This window comes from Lepisma saccharinum, chromosome 14, assembly GCF_977018435.1.
Source record: "Lepisma saccharinum chromosome 14, izLepSacc3.1, whole genome shotgun sequence".
Lineage (NCBI taxonomy): Eukaryota > Metazoa > Arthropoda > Insecta > Zygentoma > Lepismatidae > Lepisma > Lepisma saccharinum.
The window spans coordinates 44,661,457-44,673,824 of NC_139242.1; the positions used below are offsets into that span (position 1 = coordinate 44,661,457).

General features: G+C 37.4%; 1 protein-coding gene across 3 annotated transcripts in view; it reads left to right on the forward strand.

Annotated features, from left to right (window-relative positions):
• The window catches only part of Mipp2 (Multiple inositol polyphosphate phosphatase 2), a 104,662-nt gene that overhangs the window by 8,677 nt on the left and 83,617 nt on the right, over positions 1 to 12,368 (forward strand). For all 3 annotated transcript variants that reach the window (XM_083135495.1, XM_083135496.1, XM_083135498.1), the window contains exons 3-5: positions 288 to 422; positions 7,898 to 8,073; positions 11,482 to 11,607. In XM_083135495.1, the coding sequence (XP_082991621.1) occupies positions 288 to 422; positions 7,898 to 8,073; positions 11,482 to 11,607 (437 nt within the window). The remainder of the gene's footprint in view (positions 1 to 287; positions 423 to 7,897; positions 8,074 to 11,481; positions 11,608 to 12,368) is intronic.

Genomic DNA, 12,368 nt, shown 5'->3' on the forward strand with positions numbered 1-12,368 from the left:
AATGGTAAAAATCACAAAAATTAGGCCTTTTGCTAGTAAGCCACAGGGAAATGGGAAGGAGGGAAGTTGTTAATAATGCAAAACAGTATCATTGACTTCCGCATATATAAATACAATTCAGGTTTGTGTTTTTGCATAATTGATTCTTAATTACATTGTGGACTACATAATAATAATAATAGTAAATTTCTTTATTAAGCGGGTGAGGTTCAGCCTATAGGCTGCTCTGCCACCTAACCCTTGTCAATGTAATGTTACATGAAGTATTTTGTATTTATGTTCTACAGGTTGTAGAGCAAGGCAGATTTGGATGGCAATTCGTCATGGTACAAGGTATCCAGGCAACAAAATGATTAGAAAAATGAGAGAAGACCTTCCTATTTTAAGAGATAAAATACTGCAGAATCATCATGAAGGGAGAGGTACCGTCATTATTATTATTATTATTCATGTCCGTAGCGGTAAACAAATGTGTTGAATCAAAGTGTTGAGTGTGTTAATTTGTAAGAATATATATATTTGATTTGCCAAGCCGACGGGAGGAAGGAGACGTTCGCGTGTCTTAAGGGTGAGCACCTGAAAGGTCACGTTATGCGTCTAAAGCTTAGGAAATTCGACCGTAATGACAACCATTTAAATATCTCGGTTTCCAGCGGTCAGATTCATGTGAAACTTATACCAGCGCAGCAGCATGTGTGCAAGGACGGATGTGTGGAGTTTCGTCGCGATCAAGCAACAATTACGGATGCCAGATCAAATTGGTTGTAATTGATCAGTTTGTGGGCACCGATTGCAATTGAGCTATGGGCGACAGCGAGGCGGAAGCTTAATCTGCAGAAACCAAACTTCGAGCACGACCCGTCCAAGTTGGGAGACAATAGAGCGAAGTGGAATGACCTCTCCGGAAGCATCCCTTCAATGAGCGCCGAGCGTTCTTTTTCAAAATCCAAATAAAACGAAGGACATGGTTTTTCGATACACAGTGTTACCGCGATCCTTGTAGCGAGAGCACCTCCTTGCTACCTCTCCGTATACAGTTTTGCTGCGATTCTTGTAGCGAGAGCACCTTCGTGCTACCTCTCCGTATACAGTGGACTTTGTTGTGTTTTGCGAACACCAGTGTGCGATAGGCAGTAAGTCTACACGAGTGCGCTTACCTCAACCGCTGGGGGGATGTTGAAGCGAGACTGTGTTTCCGTGATTGTCTTACACCGTTTATAGTTTTTGTGAAACGAGGAACATCAGAAATTATGGCGGGCTAGAGGAAGAAAAGAGATGAGGGCGTTACCCTCGATTCGCCCGATGTCAGACGAGACTACGACCCATGCCTACAACATGCCAAGAAACGACGAGCTACGCCGATGATGCCTACCAGCCGCCATGGAGAGAGAGAGAGAGAGATGTCGAACGCTGCCAAGTGGACGTCCCGACGCGTGAGATCGTTCGATGGTGATGGAGAAGACGCCGACGAGCTAAGAACGACCGCCCAGACCACGGAGATGTTCACCGATCCCGAGAGGGAGAGAAGCCAAGGAACCAGATGTATGAACGCTCTTCGCATCTTCATCGTCGCGACCAAGGAAACCTTTCGTGTGAATACTATGTGTTTTCAATCGCCCATAAAGACGCCAGGATGCACCTCGGAAGCTGAGAGATGATAATGTATTCATCTGTGTTAATGTCAGCACGTGACGGCCCGATTGATGTAGAGAACGCCCTTGAAATTCGTCAACATTTTGAAAACGCCCACTCAACTCGAACTTCATACCAAACTCCCGTCGCGCTTGTCATTGGTAATTTATTCGTCTCAGGTCAATTTTTCTTATTCCTTGTGATGTTTTTTAATCTTAAATTCATTGTTGTTTGTGCTCCTTTGTATTTGTTTAAAGTGTGTACTATTAGAGTAAAGCGCCGCCCACTTAATTGTTTAATCTACTCGAGGTTTGTTCATTTTTTATGTTGCTGCTAGCTACGTCAGGTCGCATATGTGATTATTTGTTAAAGTATTTGCCTGGTAATATGAATTGCTCGTCGCGGCGAAGTGTTTAAGTCCCGCCTGCTAGAGAGTATATGTTTGCGTCACTCAACGGAGGTTATTGTTATGTTTGGAACCACGTGAGGTCTTGTAAAAGGAAAACGTCCGCCCACGTGAGCGTAATTGCCATTGAGACGCCTTTGTTTATGCCGGACACATAATGTATTGTCACCGCGCCGACCTAGTTTCTTTTTAAAAAGGTGAACTTAAGTAAGGGCTGGCTAGGATTTGAGTAGCACTGGAGCAAAAATCACAAATGACCTGATTAGACAAAAATTCAAGGTAAATTTAAATATGAATGCAATCATTATGGCTTATCGTCATAAAACCTGTACATGTCATGTATTATTTTTTTTGTGTTGATGACCCCGAAAAGGACTGAATGTGTGAATGAAAGTGAGAGCGTGAAAGAGGGGGAGATGTAGTAAATTGATTTTTGTTGGTTATGAATAGAATATACTTTTTATTTTCATGTTAATTTTGGGCTATATCATTTCGTACGCATGTCGCTACCCGTGATTTTCAGGTATGCAGCTAGCCGCTTCCCGGCTCAAGGTAAAGAGGTGGTAATTTGAACGTATATATGTCTGTTTTTATTCGATATGGCTAATCACTATGCACTGTTGGTCACCGGTTCCTACCCACGAACTTAACCTGGACCGTAACGTTATTTCGCTTGTCCGAGGGAGATTTTGCTGCCTCTATCTAGGTAGTGGTAGCATTTGTTTTCCCGGGCAAGGGAGGGCGTTTCACAGAGGTTTGTTTGTCAATATATTTGCATGCTTGTATAATTTGCATGTAGATAATATTCAAGTCTATCTTCTTATTATTATTATTATTATTTGGCGCTACAACTCTGTATGAGTTTTGGCCTGCTCAACAATTTTCTTCCATTTAATTCTATCCTGGGCATCCTTCTTCCAATTTGAGATCTTCATTATTCTAATATCGTTTCTAACATCATCTTCCCATCTAACTTTAGGTCTACCTACTGGCCTCTTGACAAATGGTTTCCATTTATATATCTTTTTGACTGTTTTCTCAGACAATCGTTCGATATGACCTAACCAGCTTAATCTTTGGGCTTTTATGAATCGAATTATATTCTTATGCTTAATCAACTGGTCTAACTCATCATTTGTTTTTATTCTCCAAGAGCCATCGCTCAATTTGGAGGTGCCAAATATTTTTCTTAATATTCTCCTTTCAAATATAAGTAATTTTTGTATTAAGCTATCTTTCAGGACCCATGTTTCACAGGCATATATTGTCACTGGTCTACTGATTGTCCAATATAGCTTAAGTTTTGATTTTTTTGAGAGTAGATTATTTTGTAATAATTTTTATTTGCATAAAAAGCTTTGTTTCCTGCTATAATTTTTTCTCTGATTCTTCTTCTATTGAATTATTGGTATTCACAATTGAGCCTAAGTATTTAAAAGATTCAACATTATCAATACTCATTGTGTCTATTATTAGTTTATTCTCTTTATTTGGTTTCCTCCCACATTTCATATATTTCATTTACTTTCATTTACTATTAGACCATATTTTATTGCCTCATTTTTCAACATTATGAATGTGTCTAGCATGGCCTGCTTTGTTCTTGCCATTATTAATATATCATCAGCATAGGCAGATAGCTGTTTTAATTGGGTAGAGATATTACCTCTTATTTCAAGTTTGGATATTATCACATCCATTACGATGCTGAATAGAAGTGCTGACAAAGGGTCACCTTGTTTCATTCCAGATTTTACTTCAAACTGATCAGTAAGATCATTATTAATTTTCACTTTGGCCCTAGTATTCTGGAGTGTAATTTGGATCAGGTTTACTAGTTTTACTAGAACATTAAAGTGTAATAGGCATTCAGGGACTAATGATCTTTTAATAGAATCAAAGGCATTATGTAACTCGATATTAAATTCATGACATTTTTCATATATCTGTCGTATCATGTAAATATTGTCTATTGTTGATTGGTTAGATCTGAAGCCCATTTGGTATTCACCAATTTGATGTTCTACAAACTCATTTAGTCTGTTGTACAATAAGATAGCATATATTTTATAGATTACATTTAACAAAGTTATTGGTCTATAATTCTTACAGTCTTTACGATCACCTTTCTTAAATACAGGGCAAATTATTCCTTCCAACCAGTCATCTGGGATTTGCTCACTATTCCATACTTTAAGTATAAGGTCATAAATATTTTTCTTTAAGGTTCGTCCACCCATTTTAATTAATTCTGCTGAGATATTGTCTGGACCTGTAGCTTTGTTATTCTTAAGCTTATTTGTTATGGTATTTATTTCAGTATATGTTGGGACATCGATCTCTTCATAATTTATCTGATTTACATTTCTTAGGTGAGTATTGTCATGTGTTTCTTCGTTCTTTAAAATATCACTGAAATATTGTTTCCATCTTTCCAATACAAGTTTATTTTCTGAAATTAATTTTCATTGTTTATCTTTACATAGTGGAATCATTGAAATTTTTTCTTTGTTAAAAAAATCATTTCTTTATAGAATTTCCTAGTTTCATTTTTCCTACTTGATTCTTCGATTTCTTTGATTTTATTATTTATCCATTTTTTCTTTTTCTTTTACAGATCTTTGTGGCGTTTTTCCTTTTTTGTATGTAGTCTTCTTGGTTTGCTCGTGTTCTTCTGTTTAAGCATTTCATTCTTGCTTTATTCTTCTCATCTATAGCTAATCTACATTCTTCGTCCCACCATTCATTGAATGTTCTCTTTTTCTGGGGTTGGAATATTTCATAAGCTGCTTCAAGTATTGATTCCGTTATGTTTTGCCGTTCTATGTTAGTATCCTGTGACTCATCCTTTCCTTTTAGTTTTCTTTGAAAACACTGTCTATATAGGTTTTGCATTTTAGAGTCACTTAGATTGTTCTTGTTCCATTTTTGTAGATGAATTTGTTGGTGTTTAATTGCTATTAGTTTTTGTTTTATTTCCAGTTGGACCAAGAAGTGGTCCGAATCACAATTAAATCCACATCTAGTCTTCACGTCTTGGAACGTACTACTCTTAGTTGAATTAACAAGCACATGATCTATCTGGTTCAAAGTCTTTGTATCGGGTGAGATCCAGGTTCCTTTATGGATATTTTTATGTTGAAATTTTGTGCTCATTATCATCATGTTATTACTAGCTGAATATTCGCATAATAACTCACCATTCTTATTACATTCATTGTGTAGAGAGTGGTTGCCTGTTATTGACAAGTATGCATTTTCACATCCTACTTTTGCTTTCATATCTCCTAGTATTATTGTTATATTGTGTCTGGGTGTCTGATCTTGTATCAACTGTAAATTTTCATAGAATTGACTTTTATCTTCGTCAGATGAGTCTTCCGTAGGGGCGTGAACACATATTAAAGAAAGATTATGAAATTTGCCCTTCATTCTAAGTTTACAGATCCTGTCATTGTGAGGTGTGAAGCTTAATACATTTTATCTGATTTCCTTTCGTACCATAAATCCAGTTCCTAGGTGACCTGTTTTTTCGCTATTACAGCTATAGTATAAAGAATAGTCTTTTTTCTTTATGTGTCTATAGCCTTTCCATCGAATTTCTTGAATGGCTACTATTTGGAGTGTAGATTTCAATATTTCTTCAGCAATTTCTTGCATTTTTCCTGGTTTCAGCGTCGTAAGTATGTTCCAAGTTCCAATTTTAATGATATCTCTTTTATTCCTTTTAACTTGCCTTGGTTGTCCTAGGTACATCAATCCGGCATTCCTTTGTTGAGCATTTTTAGTATATGTGATTTTTTGTTTGGTGAGGGAGCCGGCCTCATGCAAAACCCCCAACCTGGAGGACGAGGGTTTATATCAGGTTTACTCCCTTAGAACGGTTGCCTTCGCTACGCCTGAGGAATCCGTTCCATCCCCCTTGTAACCCTGAGGACGGGACCCTTAACAGGTGCTACCTCCCGGGTCAGGAGGACCTGTAGCCAGTGGCGGATTACCAACTAGGCCCACTAGGCACGTGCCTAGGGGCGGCAACTCTTGGGGGCGGCAAATCTTTTTTCCAGAATATCAAGAGTAAAACAAAAAGTGTCTTACGTACACAGTGACAATTTAGACCTATGAAACCAATGTTTCAAATCAACTGTTTGCAACACTTTCGCTTCATACGAAAGAAACCTTGATGTATCGGATTTACGTGTTATCAAGAAATGTTTCGTTGCTCTGCCTCCTTCAGGTGCCAATCAATTTGTTTTTAACCCGTGCTGTGGCTTTTATCGCTTACAATGACAATGCAAGCCGCCCAGCCTTTGTTGGTTTGTTTTTGTAAATACATACCCCTCGATCTTCCACTAAGCGTTTGTTAATGGCCAGGCAGGAAAGAAGACTGATTGTTTGAAACTTGCATTTGTAACAATGCCAGTCTTAAAAAAAAATAAACACATAAACACTGCTGATAAGTGAGTGAGTGCAGCTTTAGCGTGAACCTCAACTAGTTTTTGTCTTACTGTATTCTCTGGCTAGTGCATTCAGTTAGTGCGTTTTCGATTTGGTGTTTTTTTTTGTTTTTTTTTATGCAGCAGGCAGCATGAATCGAACGAAGTTAAGTGAGGCGGCTTATCGTAAACTTGCAAACGAAAAGCGTGAAAGAGAAGGAACCTTACAGAAAAAGCTTGGTACAGTGGACTCGTGTTTTAGGCGAAAGGAACAAGTGATTTCCGAAAGCAGTTAAAAAATTGCAGTGGAAGCGGCTACATCGAGTGAACTCTGTGAAACGCAAAATGTCGAAAATATTGTGGGTTTAGTGGATGAAGAAAGTGCACCTGAGGTAGTGTCCCCTCAGTTCGTAGGAGTTCCTGATTGTGACAGTGAGAGTGCAAATTTCGTTAGTGACGATCCTGCCGAGTGGTGTCTGAATGAGTCTACAATTGACATTGTTCTAAGACATGGAATTAATCAGAATGCTGAAAACGATTTTTCTAAATCGCAAAGACTCATAGCAGGTAAGACAAGATTTTTAAATAATAGTGTTTTTTTCGTAAACTTCTAAATGGAGAATCAATTTTGCGGAATTATTTGGTATATTCGTGCAGCACTGGTGCCGTTTATTGTACATCATGCAGGTTGTTCAAGGGGAAGACAAACATCGCAACTCACGGCATTTCAGACTGGAAAAACATTTCAAATATTCTAGCATCACACGAAAATTCTGAAGAACACAAAAACTGCGAGTTGGCACTCTTAGCAAGGCAGAAATCTGTTGGGACCTTGGGGAACCATTTTCAATCACATATTCAGACGGAACTTACGTACTGGGTCAGTGCAAATAAGTTACTACTTTTCTTTTGAGAAGGGCGCACATTACGTTTGTGCCTAGGGGCGGCGAGGAAGCTTAATCCGCCACTGCCTGTAGCTCACATCGGCAGGGGTGCTACTCCCTGAGATAGGACTGTCTCCAAGAGAGTTCCTTCTCGTTACTGTTGTTTGGGACGGGGTAGGAATATTAGGATAGGATATGATAGGTAAGATGGGACGTTGCAGAACGCCTTAGTCTGGCTTCTCTTCTGAGACCTGTCCAGCATGGGTGACCCTGCTGGTAGAAAAATCTACCGCTGGCGTAGCTCTCAGCCTCAACAAAGCACGCAAACCCCTCTGCCCGCACGGTCAGTGCTACTCTAAGGCGGCGTTCCCTGGAGGGGTTCAAGTCTATCACAAATATATATTTACGATTTCTTGTAGCAAACTTTGCATACTACTTAAGGTACTTGGTACTTGAAAGGAACTTTAAAAAGTACAAAAAAGCATATTAATTTGGAACGTAAAGCATAGTGTGGGTCGTTTTACTAATCTTTGTCTTTGTAGGTTCTCTGTGCGGCACAGAATTAAAATTCCTAAAAGGCTGGGAGCCATTCATGGAAGATGCTGATCAAAAGCGACTAGCTCACGAGGGTGAGGATGAAATGATTGAGCTCGCAGAGAGATTTCAAAACAGGTTTCCTGAAATTTTATCAGAGAAATATGACAATTCTTCATTCAAGGTAGGTTGCTTCAAAATGTAAGACATATCTATGTATTTGGTAGAAAGTAAAAGTTCTGTTTGACAATCTGTTTTAAAAATGTTTTAAGTAATAAGTGTTACAAATTTGTAATATGTTACAATTATAAGATATACTATTTGAGAATGGGCACTGCATGAAGCATAGATCTGCCCAAGCATTTATTTCTTCACATGGATGCAGCTGCAGGGTTGCTACACATCTGAAAACCAGGGAAATGTCAGTGAATTTTGCAGATTATTTGGAATTTAAGTGCATTTTGGAGTCTGCAAGAGAACAAGTTGCAAAATGAACAAGTGGTTCAATTCTTCTTCCGGATTCGGTTCTTGTGATTCCACTTCCCAAAAATATTCATTTCAGAAACTTGTTCCTCTTGTCCTTACGATTCTCAGTCTGGTACAAAATTATGGTTCCTTCGAATTTCGGTTCTAAGGTTCAAATCACAAACCCTGAGACCTTCTGTAAACAAAACCACCTGCATGCAGCAAGCATTGCAAACTCATAGATGTAAAATAATCCACACGAAAATCCAGCGTTCTTACAGGATTCATTACGTAAGGTAAAACAATGGTCAATTTGTAGTATGGGATACGCTGCCGCAAATGACGCCTCACTTTAAACCCATTGCTCTTTCTTTTTTTACTTATTGCTTCACCTTTATGGTTAAATCTTTGCACCAGTAATAATTTCCCATAAATTTGGCTTCTTTCTTGCATGTGAATTGAATACATTTTACTTGCATTTTTTTAGACAAAATGAAACATGGTAATGTATATTTCTAAGGTTTGATATAGATAGAAGTGTATTTGAAATTTGTTTGTACATTTTATGTAAATTGTATCCTATGTAAATAAAATATATAATGGGCATAAACAGCCATATGCATTGATGTAAGTCCAATAAATATATTGATGATGATGATCAAAACAAGACAAAAAGTTCGTAAATTTATTGTGGTTGGAAACTTTGACAAGCATCCTAATAACGATTTTTGTTCCGCCAAATATAGTGCACTTCGTAAAATAACTTGGTGACATAGCAAGGCAAGATAAGTGTGAACATTTTGTAGTAATATAACCTTCAATGAGCTTAGAGATTTGTGTACATAATGATACTTTATAACATTGGTTATTTTCTAAAAATAATCATGTGAAGAGCAAGGAAGTAGTGCAACTTAGTAATATTGCCTGACTTAGCCTTAGAAAAATAACATGCCGAGTTCTATGCGTGAGGGAAAGTCTCCGTTTACTCCGAGCGTGTTTTCAAAACACCAGCAAGGACAGCCTTTGAAAAGGGGTGAGAAACAGATTCTACTCAATATTTATGTAACGTTCTGTCAGTAGTATCCTGAGAAACCAGTAAATGAAGTGGTTAAGATCGTATCCCAGTGCAGTGGTGTGTCAGTGTCTGCAGTTTTAAGGGTTATGAAAGAGAGAATGACCGGGAGAGTAACAATGTATGCGGCTTCATATTCGTCTGGTGTTTTGAGAACGGGTTCTCACATTCAGATGCTCTTATGTAAAATGAATAGGTGCGGCGAACTATGGGTGTAACAGCAGATGATTGCGGTCATGAATCAGCTGACGCGGAGTGATACATCGAATCGGTGAGACCGTTTGTTTACAGAAGGTCTCAGGGTTGGTGATTTACACTTTACATTCATTCACTCTTGAATCATTAGCCCATCTGTGCATAAAGTGGACTTAAGACAACAAATCAAATCAACCAGCCATCCTAAGAATTTCTTGTGAAAAAAAAATACTCCTTTAGTTATTTGAAGGTTACGTTGATAAGTTAGGTTTGATGTTGAGAGTAACCTGATGTTTTTGTTAGATTAGAAATGTTGATTTTATGCTGATAGTAATTTTATGTTATTCTTTGAATTTTCATGTTTTTTTTTTTTCAAAACATAGTATATTTGCTGCAAAAAAAAATGCTGGAAGTGGCCGGGATGCGAGGAATTGGTCACTGGCTGGTGACACTTTGGTGCTAAATATTTTATTTCATATAATTTTCAACTAATAATTGTGTATATTCATAATAATTAACGGACCTGTATGTTTACTTACAAAACACAAAGTTCAAAAGCAAAAATCATGATAACAATAAACATGTCTGGAAAAATTTAATTTGTGGACTGGAAAACTTGGAAATGTCAGGGAATTTAATAATAAAAAATTGTAGCAACCGGATAGTAAACCTCATTGGACAAGAGGTTTTCAAACATATGCTTTTCAAATGTGTAGTGCTGCAACAATAGGATACTATTTACAGGGGACAGTTCTGGTTGGTTTTGTTTTTTCTCTTATTTGAAGAGTCCTGCAATAAACCAAAGTAAATTTTAAAAAAATGTAAGATGAAAATGCAACACTCTTTGGGCCCTACAAACTGTACAAAGTTTGTTGATAATAGTTAAATAGTGCATCGTAAAGAAATTTTAATTTGATTATACAATACTAAAAAGAACATGATAGGTGCCAGAAGTACCCGATTCTACCAGTAAGCTAGGTAAATATTTTCTGTTTCAAGTACTATGTATGTCATACTATTGCAAACCATTTTCCTTGCTGTGGGCTAACTAAGGGTGTAACAGGAGCAGTTAAAAAAAAACATGAAATTGTATTTTTTCTTAATGTTTTTTGTGTTGCCAGCAGAAAATGGAGCACTCACTCTCAACATAGAATATATATTAGTTTTTCGTCCATGATCTTCAAACGTATTTAGTAATTTCGCTTAAATGTTATAACAAAGTCAGCCAACGTATCTAGTAGCTTTATAAGTTTCAGCTTGATACCTCTTAAGTGTACTGCATTTATCCTATAATTGGTGATGCCTGGATATCTTCTTCCACCTCTCTTCAACTGCAAACGAAGTTGAATATTATATAGTTTTCAAGTGATGCGACAAAATTGGTGAAATTTTCATTTCGTTTTCTACTAAAATGTAGTCTAGACAAATATGAGCAGAATTTGAAGCTCTGGTGAGATGGAGAAAATTGAATTTTCATCTACCATCTTGTGACCTAATAAATACCCTGATTTTACCTAACAACTAAATTTATGGCAGTTGTGCTCGTCACATAATCTGTGATGAAAAACTAAGATGTCTCGGGTGGAGGCAAATCATTCTACTCTTCTCCCTAATCCTCACACGATAAGGTATGAAAACATGGAAACTTTCATAGTACCTGCCAAAGGAGAGATTTATTTATCATACTCTCATCTCCTTCCTCATAATTTATTTTTCCATTAGCCACATTTCTGTGGCAAGAGGGGCCCATTCTTGTTACTACAAACCAACATGGGCTTTACATATATGTTACTATAAAAATTTGAAAATTTCTCTGTCCAGTTTGAATACACCTGCTCATTAATGTCTTTTGTTTTGCAGTTCCGTTACACGGCTGCTCAGCGATCAGAGGCAAGTGCTCATTACTTTAGTGTTGGATTGTTTGGAAAGAAAGAAAGTCGATATGTTTGGTTCCCAGAACCTCTGAAACCTGATCCAATTATAAAGGTAAGTTGTTTCTGAAACTGTATGAGTCACTTTGTCCCTGAAATTTTAAATTGTATTTGATCATAGTTCATTTCGTATGGGTTTTAATGAGAACAGAGTAATTACCACTTGATGCTCTTTACAGAGCATCCTAGAAACTAGATGTCCGTAAAGAACAAATCAATTTGAAAATGTGTCTTAATACAGGACATTTAGCAAGAGATTTACCCAAGTCCAAAATTAAATAAACAAAATACTTGTTTACTCTTATGTAATATGAAGTCTGCTCGAAGTGATAGAGGATGCAAGGGTATGGTATACCCTAACTATGTATGTGTGTGTGAGAGGGGGGGGGGGTGCTGTCTTCCTGAAGGTAAAAAAGTTCTGGTACTTTTCATCAGTCACTTTGCTGTTGTAATAATAATAATAAACTACAAGGCGTATTTTTTAAGTAAGTACCGTTTTGATATGTACAAAAAACAAGTAAACTTTTTGTAACAATTTTATTGTTACATGAAAGACCACACTTTTATCTACTTTTCCACATAATTGCCACCAATATTAAGGGACTTATCATATCAAACAACAAGCTTTTGTATTCTGTCGTCATAGAAGTTTGCCGCCTGAGTTGACAGCCACTGCAACACGGCCATTTTGAGGCTATCGTCATCATCGTGGCGCTGACGTCCAAGATGCTTCTTCAGTTGCAGAAACACGTGGTAGTCACTGGGATCTAGATCGGGGCTGTATGCAGGATGATCAAATTGTTCCCAGCCAAATGA